Genomic DNA, 24676 nt, shown 5'->3' on the forward strand with positions numbered 1-24676 from the left:
AAGATCTGCGTGAACGTACAGGTCACCTGTGCAGAAAAGTAATCAAATTAGAGCTTACAATTTAAGGGCGTGTTTAACGCATTAAATGTTAAGTACTCATGTTTTGAATTTCAAACGCGCCCTGTTGGATGGTGAGTATGGAAAAACGGTACGAAATGAAAAAGGTAAATCATTTTGCTCATCATATGACACGACTATGGGACACCTAGACTTTCTCAAAGTCCTTCGCTTCTCATTTCCGGTTCCGGTAGCTGGTCCCAAAGCTTTCGCGCTCGTGAGAAAAATTGAGCTCGACTTGTAGGCAAGTCTATGGGACACCTAGAATCATTCTCGTTTGCTTACCGAGCCCCCACTTCCTGCTCCCGCCTTGCTGATCCTCACATCATGCAAAATGCTTGTCACATACATGTTCAAACAGAGTAAATAATCTATAGCTCTACCTCGCTGCATTAAAGTATCTCAGTTGTTCAGTGGTTACGGCACCCGATCGGTACAGCAAAGTCTTTAAGGCTCGAATACAATCGAAAATTAAGCATGGTCCCACTTACCAGGTTCGTAAGAAGACCAATATTTCACCTGTTATTATCATTAACCGTTTAAGTCCCATTATCGAAATGTAAATTCTCATTTGTAGTCTCCATACAATTCTCCATTTGCCACAATCCACCTTGTTTGCTCCCAAAAATTTCGCACAAGCTTTGTCTTTTATTTCTCGGAAACAACTGTAATACCCAGGATAAACTAAAAACGAAGCTTATACAAAGTTTTTGGGGGGCAGACAAGGAGTATTATGGGAGATGTGCAAACGGCGGTGTTCAGGTCAATTAAATCAGTTTACTTGGGTGATCACATGCTTAATTCTCGTAGCCATGCCTTCCGTTTTATAAAGTATTGATACAACCAGGAGAAATTTGATGCTGATTACCCTTCCTTTCCACTGCTAGACAAACACTTTACCTTGTTCCAAGTGTCTTTTCACTACCAGCTCATTTTGTTGCTGATCGCGGCCGCCGATAACTAGGTAGTTTTCTGAACTGATAAACCAGAAGAACTTTTCAAACCAGTAGGTCTTCCTTGCTTTCTTTATTCTAGTCGTTGTTTCCACTTCTTTAAGAGTTTCTTTTGTTTTTCGTTCTGCTGATTTCAAAGCCTACAAACAAAGGAAAAAGCATTTCAAAGGACATCGAGCGAGGCGTTCATGTCCTGAGTTATTATCAGGATGCAGATATCCCAAGGAAAAAACTAATGAACGAGACACGAAAGGTGACTGATCGTTTCACCAAATTCATCTATTATATATATACATTATATAAATATAATCATCGCTCCTTCTAAAAGCGTGTCGAAGAGCGAACAAGAAGCAATATAGAACACAGTAGCTCTTCAAGTGTTTTACAGTCTGTTAGAAAACTAACCTTTTCTGATGCGTCTATCGTCTTTTGTTCTTTTTTGGAAGAGAACTTTTTCTTGTCATAAAAACTAAGTGAAGAAAAATAAGGGAGAGAATACCGAAGAGTAAACGAATAAAAATTTTAAAAAAAGCCATCACCGGCCCACCGCTAAGAAGAATAGACAGTGAAAAGAATTAATGCGTGTTAGACTATATATAAACCCTGTTTCCATTTCACGCCGTGCTGTCTTTTTAATGAACCATCTTACCTTCGTGCGTTAGCATATGCTGATAAAGCAAGGTTAATATCGACCTTGGTAAACTTGGGGCCCTGAGTGAAAAAGAAAAGGAACACTGTGATGCGTGACTTTTATAACAAAAACAACGCAGAGATAAAACGAACAGATCCAGCAAACGATGAGATAAGAGAAGATTTTCAGTTTTGCTATTTGTCTAGGTCTAAACAAAAAATAACTTGGGTCTTATGAAGTACCTCAATAAAATGAAAAACCTTATAGTTGTGATCTTGACGTTCCGGAGTTTCTAAGATCAATAGTAAAAAATAACAGCGGGGCAAAAACGAAAACAACAGCCCGAAATCATCTCCTCGGCTTACCTTTTTCTTCTTTTTCTTTTTGGTTTTTTTGTCGTCTTCTTCCTCATCAAAGTCAGAATCAGAATCGGAAAAATCATACGGATTTCTGTTTATAAATAAATAAATAAATAATGATTTGGAGGTAGCACATCCACAAAGTGTTTCTTCGTCTACCTGATTCCTGGTAGTATTGGAAATTGGAAATGTTGGAGAGGGGAAACCCAGAGTACCCGGAGAAAAATCTTTCGGAAGAATGGGCTCTTTGCACAAAACGGTCACACGGTGCAAAACGAACCATCTTGCAGGATTGCAAGCAACGCAGTGGGACTTTGAAAGGAAAGGGTGTTAGCTTTTTGGATGATGCTCTTACCCACTACGTTGTTTGCCATCTAGTAAGGTGTTTTTGTTCTATGTGACTGTTTCATGCAAAGGGCCCATACTTTAACAAAATGCCAATCTGATATAAACACTGTAGGTATGGCAGTGATACGGTTTGTTTCTACCACATCAAAATCAGAATTGGGAAACTAACAAGGGATTACCAATCCCTCACTCAATCTTCTTCATTCTGAGATTATACTTCATGATAAATAAAGAAGCTACACTTGGCATAAGATGACTAAACTAAAGCCTCGTTCACAGGAATCTGGAAATTTTAGAAACTGGGGATATTTTTACTCAGATTCGACTGGATGGAGCCTTAAACCAAACTAGTTTCCTACAGATGGAGGGCCAATTCGTGTAAAATAAATGTGGTTTCATAACTATGCAGATTCGTATGGACGTGGTCTAAAGCTGCATTCAACAAAACAGATATCAGACCTGAGATGCATGGTGATATGGTTGGTTTCCAGTTTTAGCCCTCCAATTGCACAGGCCACCTGGTCACCCTGTGTCTGAGCTTCTTTAACAATACTGTTGATTTCGGACCAGTCAATTTGATTGGCAATGGCGCTATTAACAATCAAGATGGCCTTGTCAACCTAGAGATTAAAAAAGTTGAAACGGACAGGTTACTTTGCGATTAAGGCATAAATTTCTTAGGTAGAATTTTAATTATTATTGGTGTAGTGGCAGTCTAGTCAATTATTATTGTCTATTGAAGACTTAACTTAAGCGAAGAAATATATATATATAAACATAAATAACAACATCAAAGTCTCGTGTCCAAAAATTACTAAATGTAAGATTGCGAGCGTTATAATTAAAAGTTGAAACTTAAGATACACTTGCTGACAATTTGAACAGTTTTTAAGTCTTTCTCAATATTGTGTCGATACATGTACAAGTTCGTACACTCTGAGTTTTTGGCTGTGTTATAATAGCCTAATTAACAAAAACAACAACGGGAAAAGCAGCAACGTCAACCAAAAGTTGGTTTCTTCATCAAAAACAACAACACTGTATCCGACTTTTGGTAGATTTCTTTGCCATCCCCTGCACAGGGTATATTCCTTTACATCACCGAGCCAGTGCGCCTCACAGTAACATTAAAAGTTGAATTTGTGTACAATTATGCGGCAATGCTCTTTTAACAGCTTACCAGTTCCAAATTCAGCTCCACCAGCTCAGCTTTAAGCATATCAAGGTCCTGGAACAAGTTAGTCACAAAAACATCGGTACAGAAAAATTATTAATGTCACTAAAATGATAATCTTAGATCCCCCTTTCTTTTTATTTTTTATGTTTTTTGGAGCAGAGAGGGGAAAAATCATGATAGCTTTATCGCAATTTACAGTTATCTCTAGTTATGTCTTTCCCACTAGCTCTTTTAGTGCCCATATTACTGCACCATATTATCATTATTTCACTTTTTGTAGAACAGCAAACCTCCCACTTTGACTTACCCCTCCGAGGCCTCCCCTAACCCAATATAAACACTTACTTCTCACTTCCAGCAAATTTTGGATTAGGGAGGGGTCGCTGAGAAGTTTTACAGAACCATAAATGCACAAAATTTGGTAATATCATTTTATATCCAATTTGCATCGCTACATAACAATATTTATTATAGATAACAAAATCAAGTTTAAAAGCTGAAAACTAACCTGATTCTTTTGTAACTGCTCAATTCTTCTCTGATGATCATTCCTAACATTTTCTAGTTTTTTAAGTGCCGTTTTTTCTTGGGACAGTGCCTTTAAGTCAATCTTTTGTCCTTCCATCTTTGAGAAAAACTCATCCACAGCCTATACACATAACATACTGACAAACTCATTATAATTCTAAAACGTCTAGTCATAATATTATTATTACTTTCTGAATTTTGCTGTCAAGATATCTTTACAATACCTCAATCATGATACACGGAAGATGCATTTGCAGTTCCATAATATTATTCATTTGTGGATATTATTTCCACTTGTCCTTCCTAGTGAGTGCTATGGTTTTATCTTTCCCTCACACCATTGAACTATAGGCCAAATCTGGCCTCACCAAAAACCACGGTACCTACAGTGTATATGTACAGCGTAGTCCATGCATACAGGAATTTTATTTATAAACTACATTGTACCTTGTCAAAGGATGGAAACTCTACATATGGGCCTTTCTTGTGTTGTTCTAGTAAAAATGGGTAAAATTCTTGATACCTATGTACACAAAAAAACAAACAACAAAAAATGAAAGAATGTTATTCACTTACTGGTAAGTATCTCAATTTTTAGAAACAATTAGGGCCATTTATTAGAGGAAAAAGACACGTTTTCATGTCTTAAATAAGACGTGACTCAGCAAAGACTATGCTGGATGGTATAAATACAGGCCATCTGACAGGGTGCGGAAAAAAATGAAAAATTATGCGGAAATTTCGGGCAATATTATGCGGAAGAAAGTGCCAATTATGCGGAAAAGACAACATATTATGCGGAAATTTCCAACGAAACGATCGCGGCTTCGCAGCTCATTTCTAAAAAAACGATCACGGCTTCGCCGCTCACTTCTAACAAAACAATCACGCCTACGCCGCTCATTTCAACGCAAAGTACGGTAAAAACGATAAACGGAAATATCAACAAGCTCTTACCAAGAATTTGAGTTCATTACATCTTTTAAACATAATGCTTGTTATCATCCATACTCAACAGAAGGAGTGAAAGAGACTCTAGAAAATACACTTTACTAAACAGATCGATTTAAACAGATCTACATGTTTTCAAAGGCCGTCTCTGGCGTTCGACTTTCCCGCGCTCGTATCAAACGCAGTTTCTATCAGTTCCTGCTATTGGCTAAAATACAAACGCCATCTATCCAATAGAAATTAGCATTATAAAAAAACTAGTTTCCAGGACACCCCAGAAAGTGCATGGAACGCCTGGAGGGTTAAAAAATGTGGTGTACGAACAAGCAACGAACAAACAGAGTATTTTCTCGCTGATTTGGGCAAAATATTTCTTCAAAATGATCAATCTCTTCACTAATTTTGCTTCTGAGGACGGTAAGCAATTCCACCTTTGCTTATATGGAGCAATTTTTTAGTATTGTGCGGAAAAATGCCCTCAAGATGCGGAGGATGCGGAAGTTGGTCAATTATGCGGATCCGCACCACCGCATCCTGTCAGATGCCCTGTAAATAGTACAGTTTGTGTCTTATTTAAGACATGTCTTATGTAAGCTGCATCTTACTTTTCCCTGTATAAATGGCCATTATGTTACAGAATCCCAAGACCTTATTTATTCTCTTGTACTTCAATAATGTACACAAACTTTTCACCCATGTGTCAAGAAATTGATTAATTAAAGTAACACTGCACATCAAATAAAAAGATAATGTCCTGCGAAAAAAAAATTACCAAAAACTTTAAAGGTTTATAAACACATTTCCCTCATAAGAATATAAGAGTCGCAATTGGGCAAGCTGATATTAGGGTCTAAATGGTCAACCCATCCTACAGCTTTTCAGCAACAAAAAAAACCCATACAGGTTGTGATTGAAAGTATCTCAGCTCTTGGCTGCAATATAATCTATGCTCACATTATCTATATGATTGACAGCTAACACTACTTATACAGTCAGGTGATGATTCAAGGAAACATACGTTAATAGCTCATCTTGTGTGCCTTTGTCAGTCGCCATGCTGGAAGGCTTCTTTTCTCGTTTTTGAACTATAACACCCTACATTAAAAGTGAAACAATCAACAAAAAAGCAAAATTTTGATATAGATTTGATTTTCATCTTTGTAAAAGAGAGGCAGACAAACTTCAGGGAAGAGTTGTTTGAAACCCAACTAGCAATGATCCTGTGGGCTACCTACATGTACAGCAGATGTGTTATCACGATGGCAACTTTATACATTCCGTTTGTGCGAATTGTTATTCCTACAATTCTACTCAGGGAAAGATGACTTACACTGAATGTGCTAATTATTAGCACAGTTAAAAATACATTATGATCTTCACTGGTAACATCCTAGTAGATTATTTTGTATTAAAAAATTAACCATTTTTGTGAGCGCTCAAACTCATAGACCTGTTGTACATGTACCTTGCATTTTTCTGTAAGGGCAATATCCAGAAAACCGTCTGCTCTCTTCAATGCTGCCATTACCCTGGGAAGGTCTACATAGCCACAACAAGAAAATTGCCATCATCAAATTTATTAATACCAGTAAGAAAAAAAAATTTCTCTAATATGTTATTATTACAATTTATTATACATGCATGTATGGCTACAATAGTGTGTGCAATCTGATTGGCTGTTTTCTTGTAATGACCAAGCATTATTTTCTTGTAATGACCTGGCATTACTTAAGCTAGATGTCCAAGGCATATACCATCTGTGTTTAACTTGATAGTGGACATCGTTATGGACATCCATGTTATGGTCAATTGCCAGCTGTCAAAAAGGGCATCTGCTGACCGGTGTCACCTGACTGTATCACAGCTCAAAAGTACAACTAACTGAGGTGATGTGTTTTTTTTAAGTTATCTGCTGGCCAGTTGTTGGTTTTAATTGATTGCAGGTTCAGGTCCATAATAAAAAGGTCATTTAATAAATAACTTATTAACCTTGTAAAAAACTTATTAACCTTGTCCGTTTGGTCATTACAGGGAAATCTCAGACTGAGGCCTTGATATATTGACCAAGCGAGGTCAATACATCAATACCCACTCTCGGATAATAAGTAATACATGTATGTACATGTGAACTCAGTGACAGGATCCATTTTTTCCACTTTCTATGTATAAAGGAAAATCCTCATAGTAAATTGTACAGAATTTGTTCATCGCATTAAGAAAAAACCTGTGTCTCGACTTCGTTAAAATGGAAACGTTCCAACCGTTTCCAAAGTAAAAGTGACAAAAACTTTCAAAGTCATGTAATGACATGAAACAAGTTAATGTATATGTATAATAGAACTTTTGCAAGACTAAGGTCACAATCATAAAAATTGTTACAAATAGAATTATATTAACCAGTAAGAATCACAAATAGTAAATTAGATACTAATAGTGAAGTTGCAGTACCATGGTCAATGTCAAATTCGGCTCCAGTCTTCACATTTCCAGGGAATCCTTCTTCTATGAGACAATGCTCTATGAGAGCAGCACCATAAACTGTGAATTCAAGAAGAGACAAACAATTGAATTGTTATTAGTTTTTTATTTAATTATTAGTATTATTATTATGTCAATTTACTATTTATTCAATATGTGCCAAGCTTGAACAGAGATCTATCTCCACATAAGCTCAGTACTGAATTCACTTTAATCAACTCTACAATTGTTAATGAACAAACATGATACACTGTACCTGCCATAAGCTTAATTGAAGTTTGATTGACACATTGTAACAACTATCACATGAAGAGATGTTACAGGTCAAAATTAAATTCACATTAACATTTTTTAACCTACATTTTCATTATTTTACACCTTGATATTTTACTTACCAAAATGAGGATTTAAAATCTTCTTTAACTCAGTGCCTTCCTTACACTCTGCTAATATTTCACCAAGTCTAAAATCATAAAAAAATTATTGATAAAACTAATGATAATTATTATTGCATTGAATGAGAAATAATCAAGGAACAACATGAAAATGAAATAATATATATTATAATCTTGTAGCCAATAAAAAACATTTAACTGTTACACATACAGTGTATATCCACTTATCAGCTAACCTGTGATCAGTGGTTCTTAGAATAGCTAAAGAAGTCTAATGACTGATCCCAGGTTACTTATTGGCAAGGACAGAAAAGTTTGTGAACCGACGTCAAGCTGGTCAACTTCATAAAAAGTTGTTTTATAAAATTAATGAACTCAGGGCCTTGATAAAGATCAAGGAAGACAATGTAAAACAAAAGTTTGTTGAATTATATATTGAAATACAGGAGGGTCTTGAATGACATGGTGCTAAAATTTAGCTGTCAATCTTATTGTACTGTACCTTTCTTGATTCATCATTGGTTCTCTTTGTCTAGCAGAATGAATTGGATATTTTTCACGCACTGCAAATCTTACATCCTCTGTATCTGTTCTTGTTCGTAGGAGGCTCAGAATGGTGTATTCAAAATCAGTAAGCACAACATTTCCCTGGAATGCACATATGTGCACAGAAAAGGTGATTAGAAGCGTGAGAGTTTCTTTATTTCAAAGACATTTATGTACTGAGTACTTACCGGCTGTTTTCAAGTTAATGCAATTGATCAAGGTGTAAACAATTTTTTGTAGTTGGTTTAAAGACTGAGGAACTTTCATGCCATGTGTTTTTTCTTGTTCACACACTTCTATGTAAGTGACTTATACTTCAGTGATTGAAATTGTCAGGCAGTTTCACTGCTTATTATAATTATTAGTTTTTATTGAAACAACTTGCATGTATCAAAATGACTTCACATAGAATAAAATAATACAATACCACAGGCTTTAAGGCAAATTCCTACCCTGTCATAAAGTTCAACAATCAAATGATAGGCAGCTTCATCTGAACCAAACTGTAAATCAACAATCCGATCAACACCCAGCTGAGTAATGTTCACAAGGCGACGAGAACGGATATGCTTGCGGCACTGAAAAAAAAATCATAGAATAAGAAAGCTGTGCAGACAGGTAGATATTCAGGAAGTTAAGCCTTGGAGACTGGTTTGGAAAGTTTTGTTGTCTAATGACTGATACTAGATGTATTCATGCGTATGGTAGGCTTATTCATTGTTTTTCACTTTGTTTTTGAATAAGAATTTTTCAAATTCCTACTGCTAGTATTCATCAGGTGACAGCATTGATTTGCAAAGCTAATAAGCCCAGCTCAGTAAATCAATCTCATCACTTGATGAAGTTTGGAAATGAGTTTGAATTTCATATTTCATTACAAACATATTTTTTTACATGTTTCATTAAGTCAGTGTTTCTTTATTAAAAAATATGCATGTAGTTTATAGTATCAGTCAAACTAAACTGAACACACTTTATTGTGTGGGTGTTAACTGTACAAGAGATATTCTGCCACATTTTACCTTCATTGAAAATCCAGATGGCATCATATTTTTTGGCCACTCAAAGTCCGTTGTATTAATCCTGTTACCAGATTCAATCAATAACATGACTTTTGTGTCAGTCCTACAGGGGTTGAAAGCATTTTTATAGTTAGTTATCCTCTACGGTACCCAATTGGTTCAAACAATAAGGATGCTAGAAATAGACCTCTTTAGCTTGCATATTTTGTTTTGCCAATAGAGGCATGGGGGGGGGGGGGGGGAGGGGGTAATGAAAAAGAGAGAGTTTATAGTTTTTAGATTTCCTGATGTTGGCATCTCTGTTCACTTGAATCATAGTTATTAGAGGGTTCCCTCGACTAACTATGCCTTAATAGTTCTGTAACTACAGTTGTTCTGAAAGACTTGTTTAAAGTTGAAATTGACTGCTGCATAAACTACATATTAATTACAGAGAACTTACTTTCCTAATCTGATGAGGTAGGTCTTGTTATCTATGTCATACACATTGGCCACTCTCATTCCAAGGAGGCTACAGAAACATCAGTTGAGTAAGACAAAATTAAGCTTACACTAACTCTATAAGCTTAAATAGATCGGAAGAAAGACATGTTTTTCCTACTCAGCTCACCTTTCTCTTAGTTCTGTTATTATCGCACAAATATCAACGGTCGTAAATCTCGATTTCATTATGTCGACTCAACTACCCAAACACTCAAAAGAAAACTTAAGTGAAATTGATTTTTTATGCTAGTTCGTCCACCATGTTGGATCTCACGCGTTTTTAGTAGTGAAACCGCTGATCTGTTAGCCCGCAAGGCGAAACCTCGTCCCCAAACTTCCTCAGGGTCCTGTCGTTCTCCTTCAAAAGCCATGGTGACGAGGTCCGAGAGCTTCCTTCAATTTTGACGTTCTTGTTTCAAAAACAGAGATGTTACAATGGCTAGAATGGAAAGAAAAGGACGCTGTAAGAAAGTCAAAGCAGTATTTATGGAAATCATTAAATTTCAAGGTTTTGTGATCACAACACGCCGAGAGCATTTGACCGAAAGGGGTTTTCCCGCCTGGTTTTACTTTCAAATTCTTGGAATGTTTTACAGCTAAAATATAGAACAATAGGTTTTGCTTGCTTTTCACGTCGCATGAATGCAGTTAGCGAAAACGACGATGGATGTGATGCTTTTTAAAACAGTGGACACTAGTATTCAAGAACTTACAATAGTTAATAAGGGGTTCATCCTGCTTTAAGCAAAAAATCGTGCCTCTTGATTCCCGTTCCTGCTCGTTCACCATTCTTTTGTCTAGTATTCAAATTTAATTACCAGTGTTCTAGAAATTCTGAAAGTAAACAAGGGGTTTCACCCTTTTTTAACGACCAATCATAATTCTCGCCTCAGTAAGTATATTGATTAGGGTTTTTTCCCTTGTCGGCTACTATTGTTCTTGTAATTAAAGTGGGGGGTTTTCCCGGTTTCACTTTCACTGCACAACCCGCGTTACACAAAAGACTGACTTGTTTTCGATGAAATTCACTGTTGGCTCTGCTCCCGTGATGCGTACAGCGAACAGAGATTGAAGGTGCTTGAGCTTCTTAACTTCTGTGTAAGTTAGCTTATTTTCATTCTATTTTCTTAGATAGCCATGCAGTTGCGATTGTCCTTGCACAGGGTTAGTTAACTGTTGTTTGTTTCCAAGGTTTGTGTCTGAAGATGATGAGGTCCATGGATGTCTGTTGTCTACAGAAAGAGCCCGGCTATAGTTTAGGTTTTGGGAGTTATTGTTGTCTCTAAATTGCGCTCACCGATTCTTTCGATTCTAGGAGAGTTTTGTTCAGAAACAGACGATTATTTAAGAGTGATTTTCTGGAAAATTCGAACTTCGGCCTGACACGGTACCTCATCGATTTGGCTGATTTTTGGCATGTAGTCTTAGAATGGTGTCCTAAATACTGAATGCATATTCTAAGGTTCGAATTCTCTTTGGTTTCAAAGATACAGGAATGACAGTTTTGACGAGGCCTCGAGCGGCCGCCATGTTGGTGAACTGAAGGAGATTTACAGTAATTAATTCTAGCCTTATCATTAAAATAACTTAATCGTGACTCATACAGTTGCAAAGAACTATCCTTCCTTCTTTCATTTACCTACTCTTATCTGAAAATGGTTAAGCCTGAGCTACGAACGGCTATAACTTCTCACAGCACTTTTTCGGTACTTAGAAGGTACACAAATTTGGTAGAAATTGGAAGGCCAATATCACCCATGCCACATCGATTTAGACTGAGCCATTTTAACTAAACATAGTTTGTTTATAGCTAAGTTAGAATATTGAATAAAATAATTGGGCAAATGCAACGGAACAGAAATATGATTGCATGAATGCGCAGTGGTTCAGCCACTTGGCCGCTAAAACTTCAAAACAAAATTCGGTGAATATTTGAAAAGAAAATTCTTTAAAAATTGATCGTGCCTCTTAAACCCTATCTATCGCTTAAAAAACCCTCCCTTGTAAGGTAAACAGATGGCCTTTTGATTCTGATCTTGCGAAGAGCTTGAAATATGCGCTAAAATGAAAATTATAAATTTTGTTACACACGGTACTAGCTCAAGTTCGCTCTTCGATTTGCCAGACCAATCGGGAGCCGCTCGTGTACTGCACAGTTACAATTTTCTCTGTAGTATTTCGCTGTATACAGCTACAAATTACATATTTTCTTAGGCAAAAATAACGCAAACGTTGTCAATTTTTATCAAAAGGGTAGAAAAACCAACCGTGCACTGTAGCTTTATGCAAATTGTATGGTATTCGATAATTACACGTGTAAACAGGAACCTACCTTTGCTAATGTACACTGTTTGGCAGATCTTTCCAGCGTAAGATATAAAACTAGTACATGAAATGAAATTAAAGAACTCATCAAGTCAAATTACCTGATCGTACCGTCATTACTGAATAATAAGTCCGAAAAATATGACATGGAATGATCGGTGGGAGACGAAGCTATTTTTAGGAGGAGGAACTGCACGCTGGAACGGAACTGAAATGAACAACCTCAATCAAGTTCAGTCTTCTTGACGCTATTAGACGTTTCACCCGAATTTGAACAGGAAGTTGTTTTCTATTTTCTTTCTCATTCTTGCATGTATTCTGCAGTTCGCCCACTATTTTTTCGTAACTTTTAATTTTCTAGCTAACTGGAACTGTTAAGAACTACCAACCCCCCTCCCCCCTCCCCCTCTTTGAGTGAACTTTTATTCGGTCTGATTCACAATAATTTTCGAACGGTGACAAAGTGAAATTTGAAATGACATTTTATTTAGTATTTTTAAAAGCTCCTTCTTTTTTTCCCGATAGCCAGGAATGTTTTGAACGTAAAGGCTCAAGTGGCGGTGTTTTTCATGACTCTGCTTTTGGACTGACCTCACCACCAGTACCACGGACAAAAAATCTGATCGGAGAGGGTCATACAGTAACTGATGGGTCTCTGAAAAGCGAAATGCAGTCACTTTGGGGCGAGTAGGCTATATAGATGATGAACTCATTGTTTATAACTCCATAACCGTATCCCAAAAGTCGAGCCAGCCCGGGGCGAGCGAACACAATTTTGGGGCCACTGGCCACGCCCTTATGTTTGGCGGGAAATTGGTTGATTAGTCAAATCTCCTTAACTCCACGACCATGCACCTTTCCAAATATTGCCCTTCTAATCATCATATAGTTAGGGCCTCCCGTAAGCATTTGCAACTATTTTGATTTGTAGAAGACTGTTTAACAGTTTTCATTACTTTAATGTCTTGTAAACAACACGAGGTACATGTTCTGATCTCTCCCCCCAACCCTTCCCCCATCCATAACAAAAAATTTTCAGACTAACACTGAATTGATGAAGGTATGTACAAAAATATGACCATCTCGAGGCAAGGTTCATCACTGTAACTTACCACATAAAAGCCTTTTCGTTGTTTGCCATCGACTGATTCTGTTCTGAATACTAAGGTCCCATAAACAACGCCACGTTTAGAAAGAGCCCGCCCTTTTCAATCCAAGAAAACCCAAGTAGCGATTTCACCAACGGACATAAGCCGTAAGAAAAGGACCGCGTCAAATAGTTTATAAAATCACAAACGCCTCATGACACCTTTAATTCACTCTTTCTTCGATAACCTAATTTTTAATTTTTTAAGCATAAATGACATCAGAATGCGCGATTATGAGCATTGTAGCTTATGAAAAGAAGATTTAACACCTGATGCACATGAAAGCGTCTAAGAAGGGGACTAGGGTGAATTAGGAACATCGTGCTTACCGCTGGAAAAATTTTGTCTAGTTCTTTGAATAGACTCAATTAAAACCGTTTTTGTTCACTAAGGAGCTGTTAGATGGGGGGAAAGCTACATAAAGTAGATCGCATCAGAATACGGCACAGCACTAGGCTCTCAAAATCGATAAGCTGAATGCAAGACCAATTATTATGTATAACAGAGAAAAATTCCTTGAGGGAAAAATTATGGCTAGGGAAAAGACCCGAAGGTGGAAAGTTAGGATCGTAGCTTCTTTTTAGGTAATCGATCATTTACGTTAACTTCCGCTATCCGACGGGCATATCGGAAAGACTGAATGGATGAGAGTATAACACATTCAAGAAGAAACAAATTTGTGATTTTTCACAACTCAATAAAATAACTAAAATTGTGTACTACTCGGTTATACAAGATTTTTGTTTTCAATTTCAGATTTTTACGATGGAGCATTAGCCCCCATACTCACTAGACACTACTTCACAATCATCGTGTTAAAATCAGTGAAATACTCCAGAACAATTTGGATTCCCACCCTTTTACCTTTATTAAAAATTAAAGTTGGGAAGTTTGTTGTTTTCTAAAAGTAGTTTGAACAGCCGAACGACATTTTTTTTACACGGAGTGGGGAAGGCAAAGCTTCACTTACCTCTTCTAAGGTAGAAAGTGTCAGCAAAACGTGAGAGTCGTCCTTGAGGGTAAAGTGTCTAACCTAATTTTCTCACCGATTGCAAATGCCATTTCATCCACGCATAACCTCACCTAGTTAACAGAATTAGCAAATGTAATGGGGAAACGTTGCGAGAGAACTGAGTAAGATGTTAGGGTAAGTTTTGGAAATTTTACGCACACCTGGAAAATCCTGGCTACGCTCCTGATAGAGACTTTTGCTGGAGAGAAATTGAAACGTGCTCGCTAATATAGTGACGACCAGAAAGGACAAGCCATAGGATAGTTCCAGAAAACCACCCATTAAAATAGATCATGAAGTTGTCGCCGCGGAGGATGAACTTGAAGGCTTCTGATGAAGTGCAATTTTTCAAGGGAGCCCAGACAAGATTATGTATGATGGGCACACCTTGTTTGATCTGGAAAATTTAGAGAAGCTCAAGGGAAATCGCTAGACAACACATGCTAGAGCTGAACTAAAAATCTTTTGCGCCTTTGAACTCTGTCCCTAAGGGTAAAGGAGAAAGTTTCCCTTTATCAATGCATTTACCGAGTTGATTATGAATGTCTCCTTATGTTGACCGTCTTACTAACAAGCACATTACCACTACTTGCCCTCAGAGGCGTTTTTGAGTTGACGAGCAGAGAAAAATAGGTTTTGACAGTTTGAAATTCTGGATGCCATCACCATCATCGTCCTACAGTAAAAAGCGTTCGTTTTTTACCACTGATATTACCTCAATCGGTACACTTATGTTGTCGAAAGGTCCGTGAGCATGGTAAACGATTTTACCTTAAACTGCAGACACATCTTCAATCACTCCTTATTGTTCGCGATATCGGATAAACACTCTGGTCGCTAACTGAATTTTCTTTGCTGTTTACTTTATTTTGAATTAGGACTGTCTTGAGTTGTCCATGCATTGTCTAGTGATTTTAAGCTTTTTCAAGGAAACGAAAATCTGGAATTGTCCCTAGGGTGAGGCATTTGCGCACAGTTTTAAAGCCCTTCGGTGGGTTGACTGTGGTTTTTGTTGTCCTGGGCTCATCCCTCATTCTTCTTAACCCCTTCCAAACCAATTTTTCTGTTTATCAAGAATCTCCTCAAAACAGGCTTCGTGATGGAGACAAAATACCTGAAAATTGTACACGGCACCGTTGTTAACGGTGTACAAGGTAGAATGAGTCTATTCATTACTTCGCCAACGCCCAATATTTAAAACCGGAAGTAATGATGTTTATTTCAAGGCTAATGTCTCATGAGTTTTGAGTGAATCTTCAAACGCTGTAAATACATGTAGCTGGAAATATCATCGCATCCTCGCTCACTAATAATGATAACTTATATCAACTTCCATTATTTATTGCCTGGCTAAGATTTTCAAGGATTCTTCAGTTCAGTTGTTTGAAACCAGGCGGTTTCACGTGAGTTGTAACGCCAGGCAAGAAACGTGACGACCCGCGATATGCGTGGGAAAATATTACTTTTTTTCGATCAAGGTGGAAACTGGCAACATTGTCGTCGAGTAAGGTAATACATCTCAATTTTCATTACTATAGTTAATTTTAAAAGCTCTGGTTTCGATAAAGGAACTGGAGGAAAATCAGGAAAATTTCTGTTCGACTGTGATGGTTGAATTTTGTTTACGCGTCGTAGCATAAACATAACAAATTCATTTTCCTTTTCCTTATACAATCAGCCTTTTTTATACTGTTTTTCGCAGCAGAGTTATCGATTATATTACAGAGGCTAATTTTATTACACAGATCACTCAGATTTAATGACAGAAACTCTATTATCGATTGTAATTTTGGCAAAACCTGGCGAGTATTCGGTGTACAGATTATTGACAAAGTCGCTAGAACACTCTTCCATTCATTACTTTTGTTTCTGCTCCGTTAAATTTGCCCAATTTTTTTATTAACGAACTCGATTTAACTACAAACAGTGAGTATTCAGGCAGATTGGCAAGCTTCAATGCGATGTGGCAAAAGAGATATACGCCTTTAAAATTCTGTTAATTTTGCGGGTGTAAAAAATTCAAAAAGTATACCCACCAAAAGTTTAATCGATCGTTGCGAAAACGTTATCAATTTCGAAGTAGTTTCTAAAAATACAATAAAGAGGGATTGTTCTTTCAATCTGTCTTGGCAAAGGAAGAGTAGCTTTGAAGACAGGGTTGTAGTCGAAGGCTCAAAAGCAGCTTCTATTAACCAATATGGCGCCGGTCCGAGGCACCCAAAAACCGGCCATGTCGATAATTTCCCAAATAGGAGGAATTAGAACCTAAAGTTACCTATTCCTTATTAAAGACCTCAAATCAAGTCTACATGCCAATTTTTAGCCAATTCGGTGAGATAGTGTGGCAGCGCCTTTTTAATATAGCTCGAATCTTACAGACAACTGCTCTTAAAGATCTACACGTTTTCTACCTCTGTTGATGTCTTGGCCTGCTCTCAATTATTTTCATAGCGCTCAGTTGGTAGATCATAGCGCAAGAGCGTGAGGCAATGGTTTTGAATCGAATCACGTTGAAGACGTTGAAGCCCCGAAATTATTTCAGAGTTTATTTTCGATTGCTTCATAAATTGTTATAATTAACAACGCGTTTCGAACGCGTTGATCGTTTCTCTAATTGTCCTATAATTTCTTCATTTAAAAATTTGTAATTCCGCAGTTCAAATCATCTTCATTTTAGGGTGGGAAATAAGTACAGTAAGCCAACTATTACTTATAACCTTCCAACTTAATTTCTCATACAACTACGCTGCTGACAACTAGGCCGTTTATTTTATCAGGAAGATCTACCAGCTTCCACCCTAAGCGGGAACCCTTCCCCGTTTAAGGGGAAGGGTGCATCATTCAGCATCAGACATGGTTATTAAATCGTTCACAGATGAGCAGTTGAACTTCTGTAAGTTTTCAACCCTTGTCGTCGATGAATTCCCTAAAGCTCTACGCCAGACATTCAAACACATGTGGGAAAGTGTCGGACCAGGATCGAAATGGGATGACTCAGAGGGTGTGAGAGATTCATTTCTGACCAAAGAGGGAGGCAAAACCAAAGTTCCCACAGACAAGTCCTACGAGGAGTGGGATTGTACAGCGCTGTTTCAAGCCACTATCCACGCGCAAACTTTCGCTTTACCCGACGGCAAAGGTAACCTCAAAACTCTTGGTGAGTTGTACGTAAAGCCCCGTGGGTTCATGCCTAGTGGACGTTTCCATGCCTCTGTGTTGAGTCCGAGTGGAGATCAAGCGGAAACGTTTGCTCTGGCGATTGATCAGCTGCGACTGTTGCGAAACTCTTTGTCTCATTTGACCACTTCAAAAAAACTTAATAAAACAACATTTGACCAGTACACTGAACACGCAAAAGATGCGTTCAAAGCTCTTGGAGTGGCGACAGACTCGATTGATGACGTTAAAAGTTTACCCGAGTCTCACTTTCCTACAGAAGAGGTCGCCAGGTTGGAGCGCGAAAACAAACTTTTGAAACTTCAACTGAAAGTTCAGAGCATTTTTTTATTTGATTAGGCCGACTTTTATGGCACTATTGCTTAGAGCAAAGTGAAATTTGCAAGTCATAAGATAGCTGGAGAGTGACAATGATAGAAAGTAGAATTTTGAATTTATTATGACTCCCCCACCCCCGATAACCAGCTCCCTAGGTAACTTATTGACGGGCCGCAGATTAACTGTCTCTTTATGTACCCATTCGAGAGCAGGTGATGGAGGAGGTTAGGGCGAGTTCACCCTTCGCTACCCAAGAAATGTGAAATGTCCCCTGGATACTATGCAACTACAAGTATTGTACACTTTTGACAATGCTAAATTGTTGGGTTAATTCTCACCTCGTCTTTCTTTTCTTTGAGCTTTTTAATACCAACGTTTGTTCCTATGTGGTCAAGCTATACTAAAAAATCAGTGTTGAAATAGTCTAGATATGTCTGGATGGATTGTTTTGGGAATAAGTCCAGATTTATTTATTCAAGTTGAGGCTTCTTTTTCACCCATTTTGGTTATGAAAATTCTTAACCAGGCCCCATCACTCCCCGGCTAAAAACTTCAGAAAGCCCAACCAACTTCAGGGTACTCTGAATGTGTCAGTATCTTTTCATAAATAATGCATTCATGTCATGTTCCTAGTTGTACGAGTAAAGCCGGCCTCCACCCCTTGGCCCCGGTGCAGTAGCATAAAGCTCATTCGTGGCAAGGGATTTATCAAGCTCTAGTATAATCTCAGTTAATTCGATTATCAAAACTGATTAACGTTGAGTGTGCATGTATGAGTTAAAAAGTGATATTTCAGAATATTTTTCTTCTTTCCTTCCTTGACAGTGTTTCAGTGACACTTTTGACTTGCAAAGTCATTTTGCTCATGTGGGGTTAGATTCCACCGTCACCGAGTTTTTGTATTATATTAATACTTAATGTATTCGCTTTATATACGAATCTATCACAATGGCCATCGACAGGGCCAGTGTCAGTACAACAATGTACTGACAAGAGAGTAATATCTCGACTGAGTCGTATTCTCTCGTAATTTAGATGTGATGCTGGATGACTTAATTCAGCCATATAAGATTAGCGCGCATGTAGAAAAGACTTTTTTTCGTACGATGCCGCTAGCAGGTATCAGTGTGAACACTGATGGTGATGATAAGCACTTATGCCATCTAAGTCGACGGCCCTAATCATTAATAATGTAGTTGAGGACCATCCTAGTTACATGTGAGTCCTTGAATTAAACAGTGAAATAAAACATTTTATACAGTTGTTAAGGCTGCGTAATTTTGAGTTTGTTCTGACCTCTGATACCCTGTCACACTGCAAAGCTTATTTAATGTGTGGCTTTCCCTTCATTTTGTTCGAAAAATTTGGTCAGTCCTTCCACGTACAATTTTAAGTAACCCGCCATTTTCCATTCATGGCGCAGCTGATTACAGCGTGGATCATTGGCTCATATAGTTCATCACTTTTACCTCAAGCCAACCAGCAGTTTCTAGGTGCGCATAGCCTGTAAATAGGCTCTCTGTTTGGGGAAAAAATAGCGAGGAAAGGGAAGGACCAAAGGCCTGTTCACAGGCTATGGTGCGCACACTGACACACACTGTTTGGTTAACTGCTTGCTTGGTAAATAAGTGAAAGGACTCTGTCTTTATTTTATCAAACCCTACACAGCTCTAAAGATAGAAAAATACGCTATAATTTTTCTTGTCCCTCTAAATATTGCCATTCAACACTTCATTCTAGAAATTCAAGTGGGATTTTTTTAAAATTATACTTATCAACTAAAAAACATTAACCCAATCCCGTGCTTCTCGATTTCTGAGTCATAGCGGATCTACTAGGATTGTTTTTTCAGTATTATTTTATTTCTGCCATCTATTTCCAAAACAGAATCTCTGATGTTCTTGAGAATCCAAGATGTCAATTAGAGAGGTAAATTACTAATTTTTCCTGTTTGTAATCCTGGCTGTACATACAAATACCCCTTATCACTGAGCCTTTTGCATGCCTAAAGGTGGAGAATTAAATGTAAACCAGTCAGTAAGTCAATTTGGGTCAAGTGAAAAAGGTTGAATCTCTCGGATTTACTGCCCTTGCCCTACATAGCTGCGTCGATCAATACATACGATACCCCCATAGAAATACGGCAGACTGCCAACTGCAAATGATTGGAATGCGGAGTCCACAAACCAGGGTAATCTGCTTCTTCTCAGGAAAATTCAAATTAAGTCATGGGTCTTTTATTTAATTCACCTTAAAAAACAGGGTGAAGCTTTCAATAAAGCCCAAAATAACTTAAATTCAGACTTCCAGGGTATAATGCACCTATCAATGTAAACCCCGTGACGGGGAGTGCGGGCAAGGGGTGGGGATTTGACAAATTTTGAAACTTTTCGATCAAATTCCCCAGGGTGGGAAACGAAAGGTTGATCAAAAGTGTCAAAAAGCCCCCACCCCAGGGAAAAAATGTAAACAAACAATACTATAACACTATATAAAACAAATTAAAAGAATATTTCAAAAGTACGTTCTTACTACTTTTATTTATGGTTAACGTAAGCTCCGTTAAATTACTCGCTGTAATTAATAAGTATTTTCTCTCTCCACTAGCATCCCCTATTTTGAACAACAAAATCACTCCAGGAAGATTGACTGTGCTATTATAATATTAATGAAACGTAAAATGCTTTATAACATCTGCCCAACATGTCGGAACAGGTCGGATCAGTGACCCGTAAAAAATCCTCTGACTTTCATGGTGGAATTCGATTTCAATCGAGTTTTACAATCAGATGGGAACTTGAAGATAAAACCTTTCTCAAAATAGACATTATTAACTCCGTACCTTTCTCCAACATCGTGACTTTCAGAAAGCTTCGAGGGACGGACTTGGTAACCGCTTCTGAATTGATACCAGGCTTCTGTCGGTCAAAGTCAAATGTCCCGACCCCGGGGTCGCTTCGGACGATCAAAAGCCCGACAGGGGGATAGTCTCAGGCATCAAATCCCCGCCCCTTGCCCGCACTCCCCTCTCACGGGATTTACATTGATAGGTGCATAAGTTCAAAAATAATTATGATTGGAGTCATTAATTGCCACGTGACCTATTATTAAAAACATTAACCACAAAGGACTGCAAACAAATATACCGAATGTAAGATCTATAAAGACCTGTTCAGCAAAAATAACAAGTACACATAAATTCTGCAAGCAGAATACTGCAATGCTGATCGTACTACCTGAAAAGTAACTTTGCAAACGACATCGACACGACTAGGCCTTTCCAGATTCTGCTCCCAAAAAGCTAAAACGTTGCTAAGAAATATGCCGAAAAGTTGCTCAAAAGTTGCTCAAAATTGAAAAAGTTGCTCAAAAATTTTGTAAAGTTGCTCGAATATTTTTAAGACAGCATGTCTAATTTTAACAACAATTGCTTTGTAATCAACATTAAGGTACAACTAAGTAACTAGTTACAACAAATTAGGCAACCTTTAGTTGAATCTAAGTGGCTAGTTACAAAAAGTTAGACAGTAAGTGTAACAATCTGGTTTACAAATCTAGCTAACTGTTGTTTTCGTGCGATAATGGGGTTTCCGATTTCTTCGTCTTCGAAGACAACGTGGCGTCCGCCATTTTGTTTACACACAGTCCACAGGCTACCCCAACCTCGTTCCCAGGGCTTTTCCCTTCTCGTAGGGGGCCCCCACCACGAGAAGGAAAAGCCCTGGGAACGAGGTTGCGGCTATCCAAACCCAATTCTTGTAATTAATTACCACGTCCACATGATACCCATTCAAAGGGTAAAAATATGAGTTTTACTAGACAGATGTTTAGAATTTTAACCAAGAGAATTTTAACTTGTTTATTTAAAAAAAGGGGGGGTTATTCAGCATTTTGGTTCAAAATAGCCCAAAAGTTACCAAAAAAACCGCTAGTTTTCCGAAAAGTTGCTAGAAGTTGCTCTCTGACAAAAAAGTTGTCAAAATCCTAAAAGTTGCTAAAAAGTTCTTTCAGTGTCGTGCGTCTGTTTTAAAAAACAGAGCGGGATCATGGTAGCCATAGACAGCTGTTTCGCCCTTTGGGGGCTCGTCAGTATGGCGTAACAACCAGAGAAAACTCTGATGAAAAATATCCACGCTCTCTGATTTAAGCTCTGAATTCTTTGCATAGTCTTTAAGCGGGAAGGGGGGGTCGCACTTAAGCGATTTGTTTTCGGTCGGTCCGATTAGACCCCCCAAAATTGGCACTGACCAATTTTTTTTGGTTTGTGTTCCGGTGGCACATGCATGAAGCTACATGACAAGGTTAATTCTTGTGTAGAAATTGATAAAACTCATATGTTAGCTTAAGCAATGATGAAAATGTTTTGATTTCGTTTCGCACGACCTCAGTTTCAGCTTGTAAATCATTTTGACCAAAAGAATTAGTTTAACGGTTAGAGCAGGTAGAATGTAAAGAAATGTAAGAAAACCATTTTTTGGAAGGTTTTAAAATTTTGCTCAAGGACCTTAAGGTTGTTTTAGGCAAATTTTTTCTTCCCTTCCATGTTCCTGTTTAGTTATAGCTCTTGATTTGTTCTTTTTCATTTTTCAGTAACATTATGGGACAATGATACTTTCATTTGAATTTACTCTAGTTACATGTAAAAGGGGAACTGCAAAGAAAAAGAAACGCCTTTCCTTTAAAACAATGGCAATCGGTGCTTAGTTTCCCTTCAATCTATACGTTATTTGATAGGCTCGATTTCCTCCCGAACAGCAGCTGGTAATCGAGCCTATACACAGTGACATATGCAAATTATTCTTCATTCCCCGGATTTCGCTGAAGACAAACGTATTGACTCAGCTGTTGCCTTTGATTCATCAATATTTTTGGCTTCTTTAACACTTATGAGACAATGATACTTTCATTTGAATTTACAGTAAAAGGGAAACTGCTAAGAAAAAGAAACGCCTTTCCTTTAAAACAATGGCAATGCGTGAGTTTCGCCTCAACATTATTAAGCTCGATTTGGCCTACACACATATGCAAATTATTCTTCATTCCCCGGATTTCGCTGGAGACAAAAGTAATTTGCCTTTGATTCATCAGTTTTTTTGGCTTCTTTAATAGTCATGAGTAATTTTGAACATTATACGACTGTTCTTCTATTGTCTTCAAAACTAACAGATGTTTCACCCACAAATACTCCACAAGTATTAGGTGTACATTCAATTGATTGACAGAAAATTGACATTTACGACCGAGGGATTTACCCGGTTTCTATTTCCTTCACGAACCGACTCTAGTCAGGCCTGGACACTAATTAAATTCAAGTTTTAGTTTTCGATCCAATCATTCTCTTCTGATCAGTTCGGCCGCCCGTGAAGACTGATTGTGCTTACCTACGTATACTGAGTCTAATTTCTCTGAGCATTGAAGGTACTGATTGAATATACACAGTTGTTCTTGCAGGTAGGTTATTATTACTTTTTTTTCCTTAGGTGTCGATATAATCGACTCTTTCCGCACCGATTTTTCCTTGAGAAGAGTTGGTCAATCTACATTTTCGACCTTTTTTTCTGATTTGGGTTTTTACTTGTTTGCAATTCACAATGAGGCGACAGCATTCACGAGTCACGGACAGAATCGGCCAGAAGAGTTTATCAGTTTACCCAAATACTTCTCTTCATAAATTCCAAAGTTCGGAGCAATTCGATATTTTGAAGTGCTACAACTACAACTTCACTGGGTGAAAACACATTTAAGAGGGGCACCCATCGAGATTAATATAGTTCAAAACCCCTTAAACATAGCATTGTTGAACTTATTTTAGTATTTAAACGGTAGATATACAGGCATATGTTTATCCACTAAAAATTACTCGTTTGTTCGCTGCTGAAAGTCTAGTGATCCGAAAATTATAGGGATCAAAACTTACCTTTCGAAAATTTCAGTCAGAAAAAAGGCTCCCGAAAATTCTAGGTGACCTTTTTAGGGTAAAAATCCGTTAAAAATGGGCAATTATACCATCTTTTAGATGTTCGAAAATCCTAGAGAGGCAGGCAAGGAAGAAATTTTACAACAAATCTTCTGAAAATTCTAGGATCTCAAATCGTCTTCCGAACAGATATTTTCCGAAAATTGACGTTGGGTGCCCCTGATGTAACTCAGGTCCCAGCGGTGGTACAACAACATTGGGAATTAAAACGAAGGGTTCCCTTTTAGCCGAACCGAAGTACAAACTACAAAGTTGTATATGCAAAAATCTATTGGCGACATTTTAATTATTCAGACCTTTTTACGGATCGAAACTTGGTACTGAGCTCCAAACGGCTAATTAGAAAGACAAGTATTCTTCGCCGACGAAGATCACTGTCGGGAGGTTTGGTTTCTCTTGTAAAAGTTCACTTTTTTGTATATTATCTCTTCAAGACAACTGTGCTATATTTTTCTGGCGGATATACCGTGTGGCACGAAATTTTTGCGGGTTCTGCTTTGTCATAATGCTTTTTAAACGAGGCGTTTGGGGGGCGTTTTCACGCTTTAATTTTATCCTTTTGTTATAGAGCCTAAATTCAATCAACTTGCAAATAATTTTGACCAAAAGAGTAAGTTTAAGGATTAGAGTAGGTAGAATATAAATGTAAGAAAACCATTTTTTTGGAAGGTTTTGAATTTCGATCAAGGACCTCAAGGTTGTTTTAATTTATGCAAATTTTTTCTTCCCTTCAATGTTCCGGTTTAGTTATGACTCTTGATTTGTTCATTTTCATTTTTCAGTAACATTAT

General features: G+C 37.7%; 1 protein-coding gene and 1 long non-coding RNA gene across 2 annotated transcripts in view; one reads left to right on the top strand and one right to left on the bottom strand.

Annotated features, from left to right (window-relative positions):
- Positions 1 to 10195, bottom strand: part of LOC140943465 (ribosome quality control complex subunit NEMF-like) — a 21738-nt gene extending 11543 nt beyond the window's left edge. The window contains exons 1-18 of the mRNA XM_073392558.1: positions 10056 to 10195; positions 9888 to 9956; positions 9446 to 9548; positions 8876 to 9001; positions 8380 to 8525; positions 7878 to 7945; positions 7453 to 7542; positions 6470 to 6543; positions 6023 to 6099; positions 4501 to 4576; positions 4034 to 4174; positions 3529 to 3576; positions 2808 to 2968; positions 2007 to 2091; positions 1660 to 1721; positions 1416 to 1479; positions 958 to 1150; positions 1 to 26 (exon numbers count right to left, since the gene is read on the bottom strand). The exon at positions 1 to 26 is cut by the window's left edge and continues 342 nt beyond it. Of these exons, the coding sequence (XP_073248659.1) occupies positions 1 to 26; positions 958 to 1150; positions 1416 to 1479; positions 1660 to 1721; positions 2007 to 2091; positions 2808 to 2968; positions 3529 to 3576; positions 4034 to 4174; positions 4501 to 4576; positions 6023 to 6099; positions 6470 to 6543; positions 7453 to 7542; positions 7878 to 7945; positions 8380 to 8525; positions 8876 to 9001; positions 9446 to 9548; positions 9888 to 9956; positions 10056 to 10114 (1668 nt within the window). The 5' untranslated portion in view covers positions 10115 to 10195. The remainder of the gene's footprint in view (positions 27 to 957; positions 1151 to 1415; positions 1480 to 1659; positions 1722 to 2006; positions 2092 to 2807; positions 2969 to 3528; positions 3577 to 4033; positions 4175 to 4500; positions 4577 to 6022; positions 6100 to 6469; positions 6544 to 7452; positions 7543 to 7877; positions 7946 to 8379; positions 8526 to 8875; positions 9002 to 9445; positions 9549 to 9887; positions 9957 to 10055) is intronic.
- Positions 10196 to 10895: 700 nt separating this feature from the next.
- LOC140944053 (uncharacterized) lies at positions 10896 to 19171 on the top strand. Its single transcript, XR_012166662.1, has 2 exons — positions 10896 to 11026; positions 17191 to 19171. It is a non-coding gene; the product is annotated as an uncharacterized lncRNA (long non-coding RNA).
- Positions 19172 to 24676: the final 5505 nt, after the last annotated feature.

The sequence above is a fragment of the Porites lutea genome, chromosome 7 (genome assembly GCF_958299795.1).
Source record: "Porites lutea chromosome 7, jaPorLute2.1, whole genome shotgun sequence".
NCBI lineage: Eukaryota > Metazoa > Cnidaria > Anthozoa > Scleractinia > Poritidae > Porites > Porites lutea.